We start from the raw sequence: 23,111 nt of genomic DNA, 5'->3' as shown, positions 1-23,111 counted from the left end.
ACCAGCCTCTGCAGGCATTTCTTCCTCCCCCTCTCTTGCACAGAATCACAGAGTGTTAGGGGCTGGAAGGGACCTCCAGAGATCACAGAGTCCAACCCCCCTGCCAGAGCAGCATCACCAATGGCAGGTTATGCAGGAATGCATCCTGGCAGGTTTGGAATCTCTCCAGAGAAGGAGACTCCACAACCTCCCTGGGCAGCCTGCTCCAGGGCTCTGGCACCCTCATAGTGAAATAGTTTTTCCTCAGTATTTATCCCCCAAAATCCTGACTATCTTACACAAAGCTTTTAATGCCAAGACAACCAAATCTCCCTGATCCTTTGCATGAGGAATCCTGTACAACTGTCCTGCTTTGTCATGGTTTGCCTTCCAACAGACCAACACAAGCCACAGAATGTCAGGGGCTGGAAGGGACCTCGAAAGCTCATCCAGTCCAACCCCCCTGCCAGAGCAGGATCACCTGGAGCAGGTCACACAGGAACACATCCAGGAGGGACCTTGAAAGCTCATCCAGTCCAACCCCCCTGCCAGAGCAGGATCACCTGGAGCAGGTCACACAGGAACACATCCAGGAGGGACCTCGAAAGCTCATCCAGTCCAACCCCCCTGCCAGAGCAGGATCACCTGGAGCAGGTCACACAGGAACACATCCAGGAGGGTTTTGAATATCTCCAGAGGGGGAGACTCCACAACCCCCCTGGACAGCCTTACATGTCTGTGCCTGCTTCCATGAACTACCATTGTGAAAACTCTGGAGCCAGCCCATGCTGTGTCCTTGATGAAAATGAGCTGCCAAAGTACCTGGTGTGATTCTCAATGCTGAACTGGCCTCCAACATCTCTTTCTTACCATCAGCCTTTTCCTACTAGAAGATGCCATCTTTTTCCAGCAGCTGCCAGCTGGTGATAACCATGAGCTGGAATAACCACATTAAACCAGCAGCAAACCCAAGGGAGCCTGGTGATCTGGAGTCAACCTCTATCCCACAAGTCACTTCCATTTTACAACTACAAGCCATTGACTCAGTTAGGAACAGAAGCACTCAAATGCTCTCAGCTGAAAAGAAAAGATCTCAATCATGCACTGGTGTGCTAGTTTGCAAGAGAAAATGAAATCAAGCACAGCTGCATTCTTATCTTGCAAATACTTCTGCTGGATTTCATGCCAAAGAAATGGATTTGAAATGCAGCTGACCACTTGCTGTATGACACCACCCAGCTCAATGATAGTCATGGCTGACTTCATCCTACAGCAGAAAGGAGGATTATTAAGGAAGAAGGAGAAATGTCCTCTGGGGGCACATCTTCATCCAGAAAAAAAGGGCAGGAATTAAAAATAGGCTGGGTGCAACACATCGACATCCAGAGTGAAAGTCAACCCATTTCAGGCAGGAACAAAACAGAGAAAGACCTTGGAGTGCTGGTGGACAGCAAGTTCTGCACAGGACAGCAATGTGCCCTGGTGGCCAAGAGAGCCAATGGCATCCTGGGGTGCAGCAAGGAAAGTGTGGCCAGCAGGGCTAGGGAGGTTCTTCTCCCCCTCTGCTCTGCCCTGCTGAGACCACAGCTGCAATCCTGTGTCCAGTTCTGGGCTCCCCAGTTCAGGAGAGACAGAGACCTGCTGGAGGGAGTCCAAGGGAGAGCCAGGAGGATGATTAGGGGACTTGAGCATCTCCCCTGTGAAGAGAGACTGAGAGCCCTGGGGCTGTTTAGTCTGGAGAAGAGAAGGCTGAGAGGGATCTGATCAATGTCTATCAATAGCTGAGGGGTGGGGGGCAAGTGGAGGGGGCCAAGCTCTTTTGGGTGGTGCACAGCAATAAGCCAAGGAACAATGGAGACAAACTTGAACAGAGAAGGTTTCAGCTCAACATAAGGAGAAACTTCTTTCCAGTGAGGGTGACAGAGCCCTGCAGCAGGCTGCCCAGAGAGGTTGTGGAGTCTCCTTCTCTGGAGACTTCCCAAGCCCACCTGGATGCATTCCTGTGCAGCCTGCCCTGGGTGATGCTGCTTTGGCAGGGGGGGTGGACTGGATGATCTCTGGAGGTCCCTTCCAACCTCTAATGTACTGTGAGACTGTGGTACTGTGATTCTGTGACAGCAGCAGCAGGGCTAGGATCTCACCCAGGGTGTTGGCAAGCCAAGCTGGAGCTTCAAAATGAGATTAGCATTACAGAAGAGACTTCAGGGTTCAAGATTGTCCTGCTAACAAGAACTAAGTAAACAATCCAGCTGTCCAATTGTGTCACTGAAGACTTCTAAAGTGTTTGTGGAGTGCTTGCAGAACGCTAGGGAAAGAAAGAATCTGCCCTAGAAGTGTGATGATCTCTTTGTTTTTAGTTTCTTTGTTTATGATGGAGTTGAGATCTTTCTTTGGGGAAGTCTTCCCAGAACTCACTATGAGGAAAGGAGCAGAAAGGCAAAGGGATCTGCTGGGGACACAGAAGATGCAGCAGATCTGTTCAACAGATGCAGCCCCTGATGTAACTTGTCCATCACCTCCTCTGTGAGGGGGGCCAGAACCTTCTCTGAGGAGGAATCTCAAGGAGCCAGCAAGCACAACTGCAGCACTCTGTCTCTTCCAGACAGAACTGATTCAGGACCCAGCAAAACCAAGCTCTGGCCACAATTCAGCTGAGTGCAGTGGCCTCTGAGGTCCACATTGGCAGGTGTGTCTAATTACATTCCTGTACATTCTGAGCAGAGAGAAATCCTAATGAGAGGGTAGGCAAGCAGAGGCATTGATTCAGGAGCTGCTTTTCCCTTTGTAATATGCAAAACAGACTTAAGAACCACTGAAAAAAAACCCACCCAATTTCCTACAGATTAATGCTCATACCACTCAAATGAGCCCTAATTGCAGTGTCCCTCATCAGTTTCTCTGTCAAAAAATCAAGGATGAGATTAATCCACCTTTCTGCTGTAAAGCTGAAACCAGTTATTGGTATTTAAGTGATAAACAAATACAGGAAGGACTGACCTCACAGCGCTGAATCCTCTGGCTGGCAGTGAGCTAAGGGCTCTGACAAGCCTTGGTGTGCAAGAGTGGGAGCCAGATCTCAATGATACTGGATCAGCTAATGAGATTTTGAAGGAGTACCTTGGGAGTCAAGTCAGGGGAACCAGAAAGCCAGAAAGGTTGTGCAGGCTGCATCCAGACAGTGAGGCTGACAGAGCCCTGCAGCAGGCTGCCCAGAGAGGTTGTGGAGTCTCCTTCTCTACAGACTTTCAAAGCCACCTGGGTTGTATTCCTGTGTGACCTGCTCTTTGGTGATCCTGCTCCAGCAGGGGAGTTGGACTCAATGACCTCTGGAGGTCCTTCCCAACCCCTAGCATTCTGTGATTTCTGTGATCCATCTGGATGCAGCTCTGAGTAACCTGGTCTGAGCTCATCAGTGACCTGTTTTGAGCAGGACATTGAACTGGGGACACTCTTAAGGTCCTTGACAACTGAATCATCCTGTGCTCCTAATTCCACTTTGGTTTTAGGACACACTTGATATCTACAATCAAAGCTTTGTCTACAATCACAAGGACTGTAGATGCACTTGAGAAAACCCTGTAAGTTGGACCTGAAATTGTCATGTACCTCCCTGGGCAGCCTGTTCCAGTGTCTCACCACCCTCCTCCTGAAGAACTTCTTCCTAAGCTCCAGTCTGAACTCACTTCCCTTCAGCTTCAAACCATTCCCCCTTGTGCTGTCTCTGGACACCCTCATGGAAAGCCCCTCTGCAGCCTCCTTGTAGGATCCCTTCAGCTATTGAAAGCTCTGAGGCCCCCCCCCAGAGTCTTCTCTTCTCCAGGCTGGACACCCCCAGCTCCCTCATCCTGTCCTCATAGCAGAGCTGCTCCAGCCCTTGGATCATCTTCACAGCCCTCCTCCGGACTCACTCCAGCAGCTGTGTTATTTGATTTGTTTGGTGTCTAAACTCACTCACAAAATCAGCAGCCCTGATGGAGATGATGATCATGTAGTTGTGGCTGAAACTGAGACCCAACAATGGTATAAGCTCCCTTGATTATGTTCACATCATCAAGATGAGTTGAGGCTGGCAGTGATTCTTTAAGAGCTTGGCTAGTTCACTAGAATGAACAGGCAGTAAAAATCCTTTGTGGTAGATCAGACCAGGGCACAAAAAAAATCTTTATTACATCAGGAAAGGTTGAGCAAGGTCTTTGGAGACTGAGAGTTCTGCCCAAGCTCTCTTCTTTCCTTTACTTATGGTTAATATTTCAGCTGGGCTTAGAAATACTGTTCTTGACCTTGGCCCCCCATGTGCCCTGAGACATGCAAACAGAAAATGTTTCTTCTGTGGCTTAGGCTATCATGAAAATTGCAGAACCCCTGTGTATTCAGTGTGTGGTGAGACATGGCACAGGTTTAGATGGACCTGCACAACCACTCTCATGTTCTGATAAAGCTGGCTGGTGCCAGAAAGCAACCAGAAAACAGAATTAGCCAGGCTGGAAAAGACCTTCGAGATCATCGAGTCCAACCTCTCACCCAACACCATCTAAGCAACTCAACCATGGCACCAAGTGCCTCATTCAGGCTCTCCTTAAGCACTTCCAGTGACTCCACCACCTCCCTGGACAGCACATTTCAATTCTCAGTTACTCTTTTGGGGAAGAACTTTCTCCTCACCTCCAGCCTAAACCTCCCCGGCACAGCTTGAGACTGTGTCCTCTTGTTCTGGTGTTGGTTGCCTGGGAGAAGAGACCAACCCCCACCTGGCTACAACCTCCCTTCAGGGAGTTGTAGACAGCAAGAAGGTCTCCCCTGAGCCTCCTCTTCTCCAGGCTAAGCAACCCCAGCTCCCTCAGCCTCTCCTCCCAGGGCTGTGCTCCAGACCCCTCCCCAGCCTCGCTGCCCTTCTCTGGACACCTTCAAGAGTCTCAATGTCCTGCTTTAACTGAGGAGCCCAGTACTGGGCATAGTACTCAAGGTGTGGCCTAACCAGTGCTGAGCACAGGAGCAGAGGCAGGGGCAAGAAGACTCCAAAGAAGTTTCTGTACTCTGAACTTGACTTACCTCATGCTTGTCTGGAGCAATGAAATTCAACTGGCCACTCGAGTCATACAGTATGGAGAAGGCAAGCTCTAGCACCTCCTGCAAGGGCACAGAGAACCATGGGTTAATGCAGGAGGAAGGAGGCACACTGACAGCTCTGCCTTTTGTGATCCCCACCCCAGTTACTCCCCCAAACAAGTGGAAAAATAGCTCCTGCCTGGCCACTGCAACAGACTGGCACAGCAAGAACCCCACCACAGGTGCTTCAGTCAAATCAAACTCATCCCCCTCAGTACTGCCAGGCTCCTTTGGACATGGATTACTTCAGCATTTGGGTTTCAACTGGAGCTAGGCAACAGTGAGGGCTACAAATCACTGCAATGCACAGCTGGTACCTCTGCAGCACACTCTCCATGAAGAGCCACAGTTTTGGGGGTTTCTTTCCACTGGTAGAGATCAAACTCACAAAATCTGCAAGGTTTGATCCCCCAAGTTAAAAATCTTGCCAGGAGAGTTATTCTCCTGGGGTATACTTGGGTGGTTGTCTTTGGTTGGCTTTTGGGTTTGGTTTTGGGTTGGTTTTGTGGTTGGTTTTTTTTTCCCCACCCCTGGAAAATTATGAAATGCCTCATTCTGCAGAGATTCCTCTCATCATGGTTTTGCCTGGAGCAGAATCAGCAGCCTGTCAATCTGAACTATCTGGGTTACTGAAAGATCCCAAAGAACCTCAGGAAAGGGGGAAATAAAAAAAGATCATCCTTCTCCCCCCTCAGCATTGGAATTGAAAAGGTGCCAAAGTGATGTCAGCAGGCAGTGAGCTTTCCTGACAGTCACCTAGGCCTGGGTGCCTCTGAGGAAACTCAACCACTCTGGCCAGCCTGATCTAGGGTGGGGTGTCCCTGCCCATGGCAGGGGGGTTGGAACTGGATGATCCTTGTGGTCCCTTCCAACCCTGACTGATACTATGATACTATGATACTATGAGTAAAGGATGAACTTCCACTGGCCAGCAGTGGGCATGTGAAGCTGCTGTGTTATCATGGTCACTGCAGAATCCAGAGCACTGAACCTCAGCTAGTGGAGGATGCCCCTGCTGACTGCAGGGGGGTTGGGCTGGATGAGCTTTGGAGGTCACTTCCACCTATCACCCATTCTGTGATTCTAAGAGAGTGCCAGAGCCCTGGAGCAGGCTGCTCAGAGAGAACAGAGTAGAATTAACCAGGTTGGAAAAGACCTTTGAGATCACTGAGTCCAACTGATCACCCAACACCACCTAATCAACTCAACCATGGCACCAAGTGCCTCAGCCAGGCTCTTCCTAAACACTTCCAGTGATGGTGACTCCACCACCTCCCTGGGCAGCACATTCCAATGGCCAATCTCTCTTGCTGGGAAGAATTTCTTCCTAACATCCAGCCTAAACCTCCTCTGGCACAGCTTGGGACTGTGTCCTCTTGTGCTGGTTGCCTGGGAGAAGAGACCAACCCCCACCTAGCTACAACCTCCCTTCAGGTAGCTGGAGAGAGCAATAAGGTCTCCAAGAGGTTGTGGAGTCTCCATCCTGGAGACACTCAAAACCTACCTTGATGCAATCCTGTGTGACCTGATCTAGATGACCCTGCTTTAGCAGGGGGGTGGACCAGGTGATCTCCCAGAGGTCCTTTCCAACCCCTACCACTCTCTGATTCAGTGATCACTACAAGTGCCATTGCAAGGATGTCACAACTTGCAGGCCAGCTGATATCAATGGAATAACTGTGGGGAAAAGGCCCAGCTACAGAGAAGGGTGCTGGCTTGCAATTAGCATCTCTATCACGTGTCCTCTTCTTTCTGCCCCTTGGCTTCCTGAGCCCCAAAACACCCATGGCCTTCACTGGCTCCCAGCTGACAGCAGACCCCACACTGCCAGCAGCAACAGCAGCCTTGCTCCTGCAGTTTCCTACACTAAGTCTTAGAGGGCTGTGGCATACACATTGCTCTAGATTTCTAGCCCTGACCTCCTGGTCTGAATCAGGCAGAGGGCTTTGGGTTTCAGGAAGGGTTGTTTCATTTTTAAACTTGTGTGATGAAGAGCAGAGTCTGATCCAGAGAACTTGTAAGCCTTGGGGATGATCTTGCATGACCAGAGATCAGGCTTCTCATGGAGAATGCTCTTGGTCCCCTTAAGTTCAGTTACCACAGTCTCACAGTACATTAGAGGTTGGAAGGGGCCTCCAGAGATCATCCAGTCCAACCCCTCTGCCAGAGCAGCATCACCCAGGGCAGGCTGCACAGGAATGCATCCAGGTGGGGTTGGGAAGTCTCCAGAGCAGGAGACTCCACAACCTCTCTGGGCAGCCTGCTGCAGAGCTCTGTCACCCTCACTGCAAAGAAGTTTCTCCTCATGGTGACATGAAACATTCTATGTTCAAGCTTGAATGTGTTGTTTCTTGTCTTATTACTGCACAGCACTGAAAAGTGCTTGGCCCCCTCCACTTGCCCCCCACCCTCAGATATTGACAGACATTGATCAGATCCCTCTCAGCCTTCTCTTCTCAGCCCCAGGGCTCTCAGTCTCTCTTCACAGGGGAGATGCTCAAGTCCCCTAATCATCCTCCTGGCTCTCCCTTGGACTCCCTCCAGCAGGTCTCTGTCTCTCCTGAACTGGGGAGCCCAGAACTGGACACAGGATTGCAGCTGTGGTCTCAGCAGGGCAGAGCAGAGGGGGAGAAGAACCTCCCTAGCCCTGCTGGCCACACTTTCCTTGCTGCACCCCAGGATGCCATTGGCTCTCTTGGCCACCAGGGCACATTGCTGTCCCATGCAGGACTTGCTGTCCACCAGCACTCCAAGATCTTTCTCCATGGAGCTGTTTTCCATCAGTGCAGCTCCAAGGCTGTCCTGGTCCCTCTTGCTGCATTGCCAGGCGACGGGTGATGGAGTCTGTGTTGAATCCCCATGGAAGCTGCAGATGCTGATAGGCCTGGCACAGGCAGCAGACAAATGGCTCCCAGCTCACACAGCCTTTCTGTGTTTTAGGCATGTCTCTCAGCCACACCTTATTAAGAGTGATGTCCCTCATTACAGGAACAAATTTACCTCTGCCTACACAAGCCTGGCATTAGCTCCTCACAGGGTGTTATAAATTACTGCCAGAACATGCCAAGTTATGCAACTGAGGTTGTGCAATAAGATGTAGCACTGCAAAAAAAGGGCTTGCTCTGCTCTGCTCTGTTGTTCCTGAGTTTCATGAGGGTCAGCAACAATCCCTCAGGCCTGGCCCCCTCAGTATCTGTCCCTTGGGAAATGTCAAGGGTTGAAAGTTCCTGCTCATCTCAAAGAAAGCAAAAAGAGAGAAAATCCCTGCCTGAAAGTGGAATATTCCAGGGAGCCACAAGCTTGGTCATTCCCAGTCAGGCAGAAAATGAGAGAGCTAAATTTAGGGCACCAAGCTTCCCCTTATGGGAGAATGTAGGAGTTTGGCAGCCCTGGATCCAGTTCCACTTCTTTGCTGGCTGCTCTGGAAACTAAAGGTTTGGGAATGGCAGCTTCCAGGGGTCAGTGTCTCTATCATCTCATGCACAGCAAAGCCTCAAGGAAAATGGAAACCTATGGAGCTGGCCCTCCACATTGCTGGTGTTCCCAGTGCTTGGACTGGCTGGTTTGTCAAGCACCCCTAGCTAGCTCTGCTCCCATCAGGGAGAGGTGATTCTGAGCAAGGAAGCACTAAAACCATGTTATATGCATCATATAAATGTCCCAGCCAAATGCAGCTGATAGCTCAGCTGTAACATGAGGTGGGAGCCATATGCAAGTCACTACTGTGTGTGTTAGTGCCCTGAGTCAGCAGCCTGCAATGTCAGTTTACAGCTCCCCTCTCTTGGCTTTTCCATTTCCAATCCTGCAAAGCCAAGGCTGAAAGGAGATGATGGTCTCCTCACAGACTTCAAGCTACACCAGAAACAACCACAATGAATGCTCTGCACACCTGCCTGGAGTTAAGGAAGGCAAGGTTGCAGCTCTGAAGCTGCAGCAGCAGCAGCTGTGTGCTGCTGTTGTGTCTTTTCTATGGTTCCCATCACTGTTTTGTTCCCAGTAGACTAAATGCATGCATTTCACCTTATGCATCCAAGCAGGAAGTCTTCACTTCACTCTTTTCTTCATCACAATCTCTTTTTTTTCTGCATTCAAGATGTCTCAGTTTCAAGTAACTGTTACATAGATGTATGCTCAACTGATGCTGAGCATCCAAGTTCAACACAGACAAGTGGCAAGGGCCTGCACCTGGGTAATCCCAAACACAAATACAGGCTGGGCAGAGAATGGACAGAGAGGGACTTCAAAGAGGTGGTGGTTGAGAAGCTCAGCATGAGCTGGCAAAGCACACTTGCAGACCAGAAAGCCACCCAAAAGCAGCATGGCAGAAGGGAGAGGGAGGTGACTCTCTCCATCTGCTCTTGTGAGGCACTACCTGGGGGACAAGGATGTGGAGCCGTTAGAGCAGGTCCAGGCAAGGACCACAAAGATGCACCTCTCCTACAAAGACAGGCTGGAGAAGAGAATCATAGAATCAATAAGGTTGGAAAAGACCTGAGAGATCATCACCTATCACCCAACACCTCATGACAACTAAACCATGGCTCCAAGTGCCACATCCAAGCCTTTTTGAACACATCCAGGGATGGTGACCCCACCACCTCCCTGGGCAGCACATTCCAATGGCCAATCTCTCTTGCTGGGAAGAACTTTCTCCTCACCTCCAGCCTAAACCTCCCCTGGCACAGCATGAGACTGTGTCCTCTTGTTCTGGTGCTGCTTGCCTGGGAGAAGAAACCAACCCCCACCTGGCTACAAGCTCCCTTCAGGTAGCTGTAGACTGCAAGAAGGTCTCCTCTGAGCCTCCTCTTCTCCAGGCTAAGCAACCCCAGCTCCCTCAGCCTCTCCTCACAGGGCTGTGCTCCAGACCCCTCCCCAGCCTCATTGCCCTTCTCTGGACATGTTCAAGCATCTCAATGTCCTTCTTAAATTGGATGCTCCAGGAAGACCTTGTAACAACCTTCCAGTATTTGAAGGGGGCCTACAGGAGAGCTGGAGAGGGACTTTATGCAGAGGCATGTAGGATGAGGAGTAATGGCTTCAAACTGGAATAAGCTAGATTTACTGTAGACAGTAGGAAGAATTTCTTCTTCATGAGTGTGGTGAGGTTGCCCAGAGAAGCTGTAGGGGTTCCAACCCTGAAAATTCAAAGGCAGGTTGGATGGGACCTTGAAGCAACCTGGTCTAGCAGGAGGTATCCCTGCCTGTGGCAGAGGCCGGTCTGGAATCAGATCTTTAAGGTCCTTTCCAATTCAAACCATTCTACGACTCTATGAGCTAGAATTCTGATTCAAATCCCCTGATCTGGTTCCCAGTACTCAGGGTGTGGTTCTAGGTCACTCTGAACATCCTGACAGTCTCACATCTTCTCACAAGGTCAGGCCTGAACACAAACAACTTAGGAACATACCTCATGCAATATGGACCACTAAAGATGTCAGGCTCTGCTAGTAGCTCACTTTCTCTTCCTGCTGTGGTGGCAATTCTCACTAACAAAACCTCTGCAGGATTCTAGCACTGTAGGATTGGAGTTTTACTGTCAGTTTTTCAGGTCTGGATCTGAAACTCTGACAGGCAGCACATATCTAACTCAAACTGACCATTCCCAGCCGTGCAGGAGCACATTGGATTCCCAAATGCACTGCTGAACACAGCCTCGAAGGCCTCATCAGTCACCCAAGGTTTACCTTACATCCTTTTGTTGGCAGCTGCTTTCCCACCTAAGCAAATGCCAGCAGCATCAGCTGGACCTTGACTGCAGTTCTGGCACCTGCCAGCGTTCACTGAGCACAAATTCACCAGAGGACACAGCTGGAACAAATTAGTTATTGATCACAGGTAACCCAGGAGCAGCAGGCAAAACCTTTTACCTTGCAGTGAGGGAAGCTGCTGGCAGCCCCCTGGTTTTGTCCAGGGGGGTTCTTGTGCTGCTCACAAATTGCCAGTACCTGCAAATACTGTGTATTGGGTACATATTCACTGCATCCCAGATTCCTAGACTGCAGTTTTACCTGTAAATACAGCTTCATTTGCTTTCCAGCTGAGCTGGTCTGGCAGTTTTATGCTGGGGAGTCATTTCAACCCTCCACACTCTGCCAGTCTGCTCCACAGCAGCACTCAAAACCACCTGGCTTGAGAGGCAGAAAACACTGCTGGTAAGGACTCTCCTGATGTGCTCTGGGGATGCCATGATAGAATAGACCAGACCAGACCAGGTTGGAAAAGACCTCAGAGATCATCATGTCCAACCTATCACCCAACACCTCATGACTAACTAAACCATGGCTCCAAGTGCCACATCCAATCCCTTTTTGAACACCTCCAGGGATGGTGACTCCACCACCTCCCTGGGCAGCACATTCCAATGGCCAATGACTCTTGCTGGGAAGAATTTCTTCCTCACCTCCAGCCTAAACCTCCCCTGGCACAGCTTGAGACTGTGTCATCCACCATGAGATCTGAGTGAAGGAGGGGAGCTTGTCCCACTGACTTAACTCCTGTGCTCTGAGGTGAAAACAAAACGTGTGTGGAGGGCAGTTTTAGGAGAGCCAGGGAAAAGTCTCCACAGATCTTGAACAAAGAGTGGTAGAATGTAAATAAATGACCATTGGATGCAAAAGGAAAGTAATGACAAGGTCTAAATGATCCCATGGTCTGCTACCTGACATAGAGTGAGTTGTGTGAACTGACTCTCTTTTCAGCTTCTTCACTCTTGCTGACACCAGCTGGCAGCTTGTGCTTGGCTGTGCCTGGCCCTGGGTGCATTCTGCGTTGTGGCTAAGTACTGACAGCTTCTCTCTGCTCCTCTCTCTCCCTTACCTCGTATAGGGTGAGGGAAGGGAGCAGGGAGGGGGAAGCTGCTGGCAGCCCCCTGGTTTTGTCCAGGGGAGTTTCTTGTGCTGTTTGTAAATTGCCAATACCTGCAAATACTGTGTCTTTGGTGCATATTCATTGCATCCCGGATTTCTAGACTGCAGTTTTGCTTGTAAATAGAGGCTTCATTTGCTTCCAGCTGAGCTGGTCGGGCAAATCACAGTATCACAGTATCACTTAGGTTGGAAAGGACCTCGAGGATCATCGAGTCCAACCTATCAACACAGACCCCATGCCTAGACCATGGCACCAAGTGCCACATCCAATCTCCCCTTGAACGCCTCCAGGGTCGATGACTCCACCACCTCCCTGGGCAGCACATTCCAATGCCGAATGACTCGCTCGGTGAAGAACTTTCTCCTCACCTCGAGTCTGAACCTCCCCTGGCGCAGCTTGAGACTGTGTCCCCTTGTTCTGGTGCTGCTTGCCTGGGAGAAGAGGCCAACCCCTTCCTGGCTACAACCACCTTTCAGGTAGTTGTAGAGGGCAATGAGGTCACCCCTGAGCCTCCTCTTCTCCAGGCTAAACAACCCCAGCTCCCTCAGCCTCTCCTCACAGGGCTGTGCTCAAGGCTTCTCCCCAGCCTTGTTGCCCTTCTCTGGACACGTTCAAGTGTCTCGATGTCCTTCTTAAACTGAGGAGCCCAGAACTGGACACAGGACTCAAGGTGTGGCCTAACCAAAGCAGAGTCCAGGGGCACTATGACCTCCCTGCTCCTGCTGGCCACACTATTCCTAGTGCAGGCCAGGATGCTATTGGCCCTCCTGGCCACCTGGGCACACTGCTGGCTCATATTCAGGTGGCTGTCAATCAGCACCCCCAGGTCCCTCTCTGTCTGGGAGCTCTCAGCCACTCCAACCCCAGCCTGTAGCTCTGCATGGGATTGCCGTAGCCAAAGTGCAGCTCCTGGCACTTGGACTTGTTGAATGCCATCCCATTGGACTCTGCCCATCTGTCCAGTCGGTCGAGGTCGCTCTGCAGAGCCTTTCTACCCTCTAACTGACTAACATCTGCCCCTAACTTTGTGTCATCTGCAAACTTGCTGATGACTGACTCGACCCCTTCATCCATGTTATTCTGGGGGGCGATTTCAAGCCACCACAGCGTGCAAGGGGTCAGGCTGGGATGCAGAACTCCAGTACTGCTCCAGGCAGGGCTGAATCGACAAGCAGGGCACATGTTCATGACAGTCTGAGAAGCTTACCTTGTTTTGTTTAAGAGCTCCTTTCTCCTTCATGTGAGGGCAGTCTTTCCCAGTCACAACAGCTTTGATATCTGCCACTGGCACTGCAGAAAGAAAGACAGGGTGAAAGAAAGAATGAGTGAAAGAAGGAGGAAGGGAGGAAGGGAGGGAAAGAAAGGGAGAAAGGAAGAAAGGGAGAAAGAAAAGCAAACCTCAGAAAATTAGTTAGAACCAAGGTGAGGGGTCTGGAGCACAGCCCTGTGAGGAGAGGCTGAGGGAGCTGGGGTTGCTTAGCATGGAGAAGAGGAGGCTCAGGGGAGACCTTCTTGCTGTCTACAACTCCCTGAAGGGAGGTTGTAGCCAGGTGGGGGTTGGTCTCTTCTCCCAGGGAACCAGCACCAGAACAAGAGGACACAGTCTCAAGCTGTACCAGGGGAGGTTTAGGCTGGAGGTGAGAGAGAAATCCTTCCAAGAAAGAGAGACTGGAATGTGCTGCCCAGGGAGGTGGTGGGCTTGATGTCCCTGGAGGTGTTTAAGAAGAGCCTGGAAGAGGCACTTGGTGCCATGGTCTGGTTGATTAGATAGGGTTGGGTGCTAGGTTGGACTGGATGATCTTAGAGGTCTCCTCCAACCTGGTTGATTCTGTGTTTCTGTGTAAAAGCTACAGGCTCTGAAAAGAAGTGAGCCTAATGTGTTAAAACTGCCACCTCCTTGGCCATTTCCAGCTTGCTGCAGGAAGGAAAAAACCAGCTAAAACAGAAGCCAGTGAGTCTTGATGAAATGTCAGGCATTCAGGATTAGTAAACCTGAGCATGTTTTTTCTTGCCTGTTGAGACTACTTTGGTTAGGAGTGTTTCATACAGATAGGTATCTCTCTCTGGATAGTTTTCATGCACCTAAACCCTGGGTGTTTTCTGCCTTGCTGATGTGAAAAAGGAAGAAAAATACACTGGAAGCTGCTGCCACTCAAACTCAAGAGTGAGGTCACCAAAACATAAAGCTGCATTTCTGTGAGTTTGAAGTGGAAGTCAATTTCCCCACAGTAATTACATTATCTGCTCCATAATCCACCACAGCCAGCGAGTGACAGCTTCTACAGCCTATACATAATTCATCATCCCTGTGGCTGTGGAAAAGCATCACAGATCTAGAAAGCAGAGTAATAGGGAAGACTGTTAGTGCCCAGGTCTTTACAAACTCTAATGGGAATACTGAGGTTGAGACATGCATCTGATTTGCTCTTCTACTGGGTACAGCAACAGACAGAGATCTGTGGGAGAGAGTCCAACAGAGAGCCACGAGGATCACAGAATCAATAAGGTTGGGAAACACCTCAGAGATCATCAAGTCCAACCTGTCACCCAACACCTCATGATTACTAAACCATGGCACCAAGTGCCACATCCAATCCCCTCTTGAACACCTCCAGGGATGGTGACTCCACCACCTCCCTGGGCAGCACATTCCAATGGTGAATGACTCTCTCAGTGAAGAACTTTCTCCTCACCTCCAGCCTAAACCTCCCCTGGCACAGCTTGAGGCTGTGTCCTCTTGTTCTGGTGCTGCTTGCCTGGGAGAAGAGACCAACCCCCACCTGGCTACAACCTCCCTTCAGGTAGTTGGAGACAGCAGTAAGGTCTCCCCTGAGCCTCCTCTTCTCCAGGCTAAGCAACCCCAGCTCCCTCAGCCTCTCCTCACAGGGCTGTGCTCCAGACTGCTCCCCAGCCTCAAGACTGTGAGCCTTGAAAATCTCTCCTATGAGGAAAGATTGGGAGCCCTGGGGCTGTTCAGTCTGGAGAAGAGAAGGCTGAGAGGGGATCTGATCAATATCTATCAATATCTGAGGGGTAGGTGTCAAGATGAAGGTGCCAGGCTCTTTGTGGTGGTGCCCAGTGAACAGAACAATGAGCACAGGCTAGAACACAAGAGAAACCTCTTTGCAGTGAGGGTAACAGAGCCCTGGAGCAGGCTGCCCAGAGAGGCTGTGGAGTCTCCTCCTCTGGAGACTTTCCAAACCCACCTAGATGCATGTTTGTCCTGGCTGGAGTCTGCATTGCTTGTTACCTCTGCCAGCCTGGAAAGAGGGGTGACATTCACAGAGTGGAAAGGTTTTAAACCCCTACATCTATTTTCTGAGTGGGATAATAATCATTCAGCCCTGGCAAGGAGTACCCAAAAGGTCCTATGCTGCTTCTCTTGGCCCCCCATGTTCTTACCCACATACTCTCTTTGACCTGCTCCCAAATGCTGACAATCTGGTCATCGTATTCAGGCCTTGCCAACTCAGAATTCAATATACATGTATCTAAAGAACACCAGAATATCTCTGGCAAGTGGTCTGCAGAACTCCCAAGCCAGTTTCACCTGCCCCTTTTCAAACAACAGTGTGGTTTTGTAATCTTGGATCTTGCAGGCATCTGAACTCTGCCAAATTAAACTCTAGTGTGGGTGGCACTGTGGTGAATCTCACATCCTTCATAGCCTAAAAGCCTGAGATACTCATGAAATAACCACATCTTTCTCCAACTGTAGCAGTAGCTGCTCTGTCAGCAGGCATAGAATCATGGGATCAAAGAGGTTGGAAAAGACCTCAGAGATCATCAAGTCCAACCTATTACCTAATACCTAACACCTCCTGACAACTAAACCATGGCTCCAAGTGCCACAACCAAGCCTTTTCTGAACACCTCCAGGGATGGTGACTCCCCCACCTCCCTGGGCAGCACATTCCAATGGCCAACAACTCTCTCTGTGAAGAACTTTCTCCTAACCTCCAGCCTAAACCTCCCCTGGCACAGCTTGAGCCTGTGTCCTCTTGTTCTGGTGCTGCTTGCCTGGGAGAAGAGACCAACCCCCCACCTGGCTGCAACCTCCCTTCTGAGCCTCCTCTTCTCCAAGCATGCACCAGGAACATGTGGGTCTGGCCCACCGGCTGCTCAAGCAGGAGCCTTGGGTCTCCATGTGGTCCTGACATTGCCAAGTAGGTTTGAGAGCTGATAGACAATTCAAAGGCAAGACAAGAGCTGGATGAAGAGACAGAGTGTACTCTCTGCAAGTTTGCTGGTGATACAAAACTGGGAGGGGGTGGTGGACACAGCAGAAGGCTGTGCTGCAATTCAGCAAGCCCTGGACAGGCTGGAGAGTTGGGCAGAGGGGAACCTTGTGAAGTCCAACAAGAGCAAGTGTAGAGTCCTGCACCTGGGGAGGAATAATCACCAGTGTAGGTGAGGGCTTGACCTGCTGAAAAGCAGGTCCAGGTCCAGGGAGAAGGACCTTGAAGTTCTGGTGGGCAGTGAGTTGACCATGAGGCAGAAATGGGCCTTTGTGGCCAAGAAGGCCAATGGTATTCTGGGGTGCATTGAGAAGAGTGGGGCCAGCAGATTGAGGGAGGTTCTCCTCCCCCTCTGCTCTGCCCTGGTAAGGTCACACCTGGAGTACTGTGCCCAGTTCTGAGTTCCCTAGTTCAAGAGAGACAGAGAACTACTGGAGTCCAGTGGAGGCCCACAAGGATGGTTAGAGGACTCGAACATCTCTCTTATGAGGAGAGGCTGAGAGACTTGGGGCTGTTTAGCCTGGAAAAGAGAAGACTGAGAGGGGATCATATCAGTGCTGGTGGAGGAGATGAGGATGGGGCTAGACTCTTCTCAGTGGTGGCCAGTAATAGGACATAGGGCAGTGGGGACAAACTACAACACAGGAGGGTTTAATTGAACTTAAGGAGAAACCTTTTTACTTTGAAGGTGACAGAGCACTGGAAGAGGCTGCCCAGAGAGGCCATGGAGTCTCCTCCTCTGGAGAGATTCAGAACTCACCTGGATGCATGCCTCAGCAACATGGTCTAGGTGTCCCTGTGTTAGCAGGGGGGTTGGACCAGATGACCTCCAGAGGTCCCTTCCAACCCCTACCATTCTGGGATTCTATGAAGCCTGCAGGGAGGGTCAGGGGTTTGAGTGTGGATGCAAACCAGACTGGGAGCTGCTGGTCTCTTAACTGTGGCTGCAGTTCAAGAGTGACCTCTGTTCTTCTGTCATTTTGACACTGCTGTAACACTGAAGGGCTATTTCTCTAAGACCTGTCCAGAATAAACAGCCTCTTCCAGTGCCAATGCAGCAGTGTGAGCCCCTGCCCTATGCTCTGCCAAGACTGCAGTAGGAGCATGAAAAATCCTTGAGGTGATCTGCAAGGCAATGAAAACGAGGGAAGAGTGACTGCAAACTGTCAGGCCTCCAGCTCTGCCTCCTTCCCTCCCAGCCTGCATCTGGGAGCACTCAGACACTTTAAACATGTGCTGAAGACAGGGGAGCAGAAGAAAAGAGAAACCAGTCTTTGTTGTACACAGGAAAGTTTCAGGCACTGGTTTCATCCTTTTTTCAATTTTCAAGCTGGAAAGAGCTCCAGCTTCTGAAAAAAAACAAAACCAGTCTTTGAGCCACTCCATGAAGGAAGTGGAGTTACCAGGTGAAATAAATACTTGTGCTGGTGTACCTCATTTTGCTGGTGTGCCTCATTTAGAATAGCAGAATAGAACAGAACAGAACAGAATAGGATAGGATAGAATAGAGTAGAATAGAATAGAGTAGAGTAGTAGAGTAGAGTAGAGTAGAGTAGAGTAGAGTAGAGTAGAGTAGAGTAGAGTAGAATAGAATGGAATAGAATAGAATAGACCAGGCCAGGCCAGACCAGGTTGGAAAATACCTCAGAGATCATCCAGTCGAACCTATCACCCAACACCATCTAATCAACTCAACCATGGCACCAAGTGCCTCAGCCAGGCTCTTCTTAAACACCTCCAGGGATGGTGACTCCACCACCTCCCTGGGCAGCACGTTCCAGTGGCCAATCTCTCTTTCTGTGAAAGAGTGATTGGCCATTGTGCCACAAACAGCATTTATTAGTAATGCTTGACTGCTTCAAGTCACTTTCCAGTGACAGAAGTGCACTGGGCATTATTTCTGTCACCAGAAAAACCTTCCCAGGATTGCAGGTTAAACTTCTGAAAGTCCTCTTGAAGGATGAAGGGGAAATTATCCTGACGGTATGATTTTTCTGAAGGGCTCCAAAGTCACTTTTATTCACAATTAAAAAAAACCCAAACAAACATAGAACCATAGAATTGTCAGGGTTGGAAGGGACCTCAAGGATCAGCCAGTTCCAACTCCCCTGCCATGGCCAGGGACACCTCACACTACAGCAGCTTGCTCACAGCCACAGCCAGCCTGGCTGCAAAAACCTCCAGGGACGAGGCTTCCACCACCTCCCTGGGCAACCTGTGCCAGTCTCTCACCACCCTCATGGGGAACAACTTCTTCCTAGCAGCCAATCTCAATCTACCCATTTCTAGTTTGGTTCCACTCCCCCCACTCCCTGACCCCCTCAAAAGTCCCTCCCCAGCTTTCTTGTAGCCCCCTTCAGATCCTGGAAGGCCACAATTAGGTCTCCTTGAAGCCTTCTCTTCTCCAGACTGAACAGCCCCAACTCCCTCAGTCTGCCCTCATAGCAGAGCAGCTCCAGCCCTCTGCCCATCCTCACAGCCCAGTAAGTCCCCTGCCAAGAGCTGCCACGGAAGCATGTTCTCTCCCAGCTAGGCACATAGTAATGGTGAGTTCCTCTCACTACTGTTCACAGCATTTTCTCATCTCAAAGCCCAACCCCTGCGATAATGAGAAACACCTCTGCTTGCCACAGACTTCTCCAGTCACTAGACTGACACAGAAGAAGCTTCTGTTTCCACAGACAGAAAAAACTTCTAAATAGCTTCAAGAAGATTTATTTGCCCTCTACAGTTAGATGAGTAATTATAGAATCACAGAAACACTCAGGTGGGAAAAGACCCTCAGGATCACCAAGCCCAACCCAGAACCCTACTCTGCAAGGCTCACCCCTAACCATAGCCCCAAGCACCACATCCAAACCACCTTCAAACACAACCAGGCTTGGTGATCAAGCACCTCCCTGGGCAGCTCATTCCAATCCCTGACCACTCTCTGGGAAGAAACATTTCCTACTGTCTGGTCTAACCATGCCCAGTGGCAGCTTGAGGCCATTGCCTCTTGTTCTGTCACTAATTACCTGGGAGAAGAGACCAGCAGCAGCCTCTCCAGACATTCTTGCAGGGAGTTGGAGAGAGAGAAAATAAACTGCATTCCCTCCCATGAATGGCATAACACTTCTAAGCTGAATGAAACTACAAACTCATTACAGCACTGATCTCAGCCCTCACACACACTTGCCAAAGCCAGGAGAGCAGTGCTTGAATGCAGGAGGAAATGTCCTCTGCTCTCCACCTCTTGTTAAGATTGATGATACGCTGTGTTAAGAGAAACCCACTACAAGCTACAAAGAGGAATGAGCAGAAAAGAAGCCAAAGGAGCAGAGTCTTTGTGCTTGACTTACATTTGTCTTGCAAGGAGTCGTGGGGGACCTCTCCCTGGGGACTTTCTTCCAGGTCTCCGTAGTGCAAGACCTTGTGGTTAGGTGAAAGCCGACAGTACCAGAACTTGTCTGTTGGATTAAAGAAATTGAACAAAGGTCACTCACAGGTCTGGATCAACATTACCAACAGCACAGGAGAGAAAGCTTGCTCCAAGGAGGCAATACCCCTGTCTTGTTGTCTGTCAGAAGCAGGAATCTATGGAGTGGGGAAAAAGTAGGGCAGGGACTTTGCTCAGTCAATTTAACTTAGAATCATAGAAGTAACCAGGCTGGAAAAGACCTCAGAGATCACCACATCCAACCTATCACCTCACACCCAACACCTCCTGACAACTAAACCATGGCTCCAAGTGCCACATCCAAGCCTTTTCTGAACACCTCCAGGGATGGTGACTCCACCACCTCCCTGGGCAGCACATTCCAGTGGCCAATCTCTCTTGCTGGGAAGAACTTTCTCCTCACCTCCAGCCTAAACCTCCCCTGCCACAGCTTGAGACTGTGTCCTCTTGTTCTGGTGCTGCTTGCCTGGGAGAAGAAATGAACCCCCACCTGGCTACAACCTCCCTTCAGGGAGTTGTAGAGAGCAAGAAGGTCTCCCCTGAGCCTCCTCTTCTCCAGGCTAAGCAACCCCAGCTCCCTCAGCCTCTCCTCACAGGGCTGTGCTCCAGACCCCTCCCCAGCCTCATTGCCCTTCTCTGGACATGTTCAAGTGTCTCAATATCCTTCTTAAACTGAGGAGCCCAGAACTGGACACAGGACTCAAGGTGTGGCCTAAGCAGTACTGAGTCCAAGGCAGAATGACTTCCCTGCTCCTGCTGGCCACCTGGCCTGCATCAGGAACAGTATGGCCCAGCAGGAATAGGGAGGTGATTCTGCCCCTGTACACTGCACTTGTTAAATGCCATCCTGTTGGACTCTGCCCATTTGTCCAGCCTGGCAAGGTCCCTCTGCAGAGCCCTTCCACCCTCTAACAAATCAACTCCTGCCCCCAGCTTGTTGTCATCTGCAAGCTTCCAAATGGTGGACTCAATCCCCTCGTCCAGATCATCAATAAAGACATTGAACAGGATTGGGCCTTGATTAAAGGAAGCTGGCATTCATCTAATTGATTTTTTTTATTGACTTAGTCACTGGCTCCAAAAATAAATAGAAGGAAGAAACAACCGACTTAATTTTACACGGCATTATGTACCCTCATGGACAGGAGACTGGCAAAGCAACCACTGCTTTGAGTGGAGAGCTTCACCCAGGAAGGCTTCATTTTTAGCACCCACTATGTGAAAATTAAGCCCTGCCAGCTGTCTTGTGTGGGACACCCAAAAAACTGAAACATTTGCAATATCCCATACTTCAGGAAAATTATGACTCATGTCTTTTTATAGACATGGGAAGAACACCCCCATGTTTATGGAGAGACTGGACATCAGAAAGCTGCAGGGATTCATAGAATGATAGAATCAATAAGATTGGAAAAGGCCTCAGAGATCATCAAGTCCAACCTGTCACCCAACACCTAACACTTCCTGACGACTAAACCATGACTCCCAGTGCCACATCCAAGCCTTTTCTGAACACCTCCAGGGATGGTGACTCCACCACCTCCCTGGGCAGCACATTCCCATGACCAATCTCTCTTGCTGGGAAGAATTTCTTCCTAACATCCAGCCTAAACCTCCCCTGCCACAGCTTGAGACTGTGTCCTCTTGTTCTGGTGCTGCTTGCCTGGGAAAAGAGACCACCCCCCAACCTGGCTACAACCTCCCTTCAGGGAGTTGGAGAGAGCAAGAAGGTCTCCCCTGAGCCTCCTCTTCTCCAGGCTAAGCAACCCCAGCTCCCTCAGCCTCTCCTCACAGGGCTGTGCTCCAGACCCCTCCCCAGCTTTGTTGCCCTTCTTTGGACACCTTCCAGCATCTCAACATCTTTCCTAAACTGAGGGGCCCAGAACTGGACACAGGACTCAAGGTGTGGCCTAACCAGTGCTGAGCAGAATGACTTCCCTGCTCCTGCTGGCCACACTGTTCCTGATTTAACATGAGCAGACATCAGCTCCCTTGTCCTGCAGGTAACTCAGTGCCATACATCTCTGTGCCCATCCAGTCACATTCCAGTCTGCATTTAAGCCTTCCCTAGTAGATGGATGTTTACAGCTCCTGCCAACTCCTGCTCTGCAGGATATAATTGCCCTTAACAACATTTGTTATAATCTGTTCCTGTGAAGCACATCACCTTTGCAGAGCTGGGCATCCACACTGGCTAGCATGCAAGGCTGGTGCCTGCCAACTCCCCTTCTGAAGTGGCAAGAACAAGGTGACCCTTCCTCATCAGAGCACTGACTATTTAATGAAGAGATCAGATAATGTTAAGCTGTCAACCTCCCAAATCTTGTTACCTCCAAGCAGTACATCTCCAAAAGCTCAGCCAGAGCAAGGCTAGATGTTAAAATGCCAGTGGCAGGAAGTTCAAAGGGATTCTCTGGCTCTGTGCTCCTCTCATTGCTGGCAGCACAGATGCTGTGCCAAGCAGGGACCATTTAGGGGAATCCTAAGGGACAGTTTAGGGGAAATGTCAGCACTGACAGAGCCCTGAGGTGCTGCAGCCAGTGGCAGTGAATGGAGCCACAGTTTGGACAACACACTGGAGGAGCTGCAGAGCCAGCTTGTTTGGGGTGCTACCTGACTGCTGGCAAAACATGTGCTTCATGCACACAACTCCTTTGGGAAGGACACTCTCCAGCCCTCTGGTCAGCCACTGGGGCAATAAACCACAGAGAAAGGCAGTTCAGCTTTGAATGGCAAAGTGGACTTCCACAGGCCCTTCTGAATTTCTTTGGGATGGTGGTCAAAAATGGTTTGTGTTTCTTGGGGGGGGGGGGGGGTGTGAAACCCCACACCCTTCAAACCATTTTCTGCACATGCAGCCCCTGCTACAGAAAAGCTTCCAAAAAACCTTACCAAAAGGTCCTGCCTTTGAATTTGTTGCTAGCAAGGGTCTGATAAAGTTTGCCTCTTCACATCCCTGGGAGATAGTGCTGTGGTAGCCTTGGCCCTGTTTCAATGCCTTGCTCCAACAGCACAAGAGGAAAAAGCCCTCAGGGAAAACCTCTTACTTCCTTGGTACAATGGGGAGGTTTTAAAGGTCAAAATGTCAGTGGGAGACTTTCTGGTTATCTGCTTGGCAGGCAGGTACTACAGAGAAAGATTTCTGGTGGAGAGGCAGGGATTGTGGTATGGTGATGCACACAACAGGAGGTGCTGAAGTGGAAAGCATTCCTGGACTGTAAGCAGTGCACACCACGTTGCACAGGATGGGCTTAAGAAGCAGTAAGAGGCAAACCTCACTTGCAAAGCTCTGGAAGGGATTTCAAACTAGAGCAAGCAGCAGCCCTCATTTGGGATACTCTGATGTGCAGAGCAACTCCCTGGCCCCTTTGTGCAGCTCAGAAGCATGTGAGTGAAACTCTTCTGCATTTGCACCTTTTACAATGATCTCTAGCAGGACCACACCGAATCTGATGCTTAAAACCCAGACCCTGTGGAGTCTG

The 23,111-nt window shown here is 50.2% G+C and overlaps 1 protein-coding gene across 5 annotated transcripts in view; it reads right to left on the bottom strand.

The window, feature by feature from the left end:
• Nucleotides 1–23,111, bottom strand: part of ELMO1 (engulfment and cell motility 1) — a 405,265-nt gene that overhangs the window by 2,676 nt on the left and 379,478 nt on the right. For all 5 annotated transcript variants that reach the window (XM_068152730.1, XM_068152729.1, XM_068152731.1 and 2 more), the window contains 3 exons: nucleotides 19,532–19,639; nucleotides 13,160–13,242; nucleotides 5,029–5,106 (listed from right to left, as the gene is read on the bottom strand). In XM_068152730.1, the coding sequence (XP_068008831.1) occupies nucleotides 5,029–5,106; nucleotides 13,160–13,242; nucleotides 19,532–19,639 (269 nt within the window). The remainder of the gene's footprint in view (nucleotides 1–5,028; nucleotides 5,107–13,159; nucleotides 13,243–19,531; nucleotides 19,640–23,111) is intronic.

Source organism: Melanerpes formicivorus, unplaced genomic scaffold (genome assembly GCF_026170545.1).
Source record: "Melanerpes formicivorus ecotype bairdi unplaced genomic scaffold, bMelFor1.0.p_v2 SCAF_24, whole genome shotgun sequence".
Taxonomy (NCBI): Eukaryota; Metazoa; Chordata; class Aves; order Piciformes; family Picidae; genus Melanerpes; species Melanerpes formicivorus.
The sequence above is the reverse complement of the archived record's forward strand: the minus strand, read 5'-3'. Positions and strand labels throughout refer to the sequence as shown.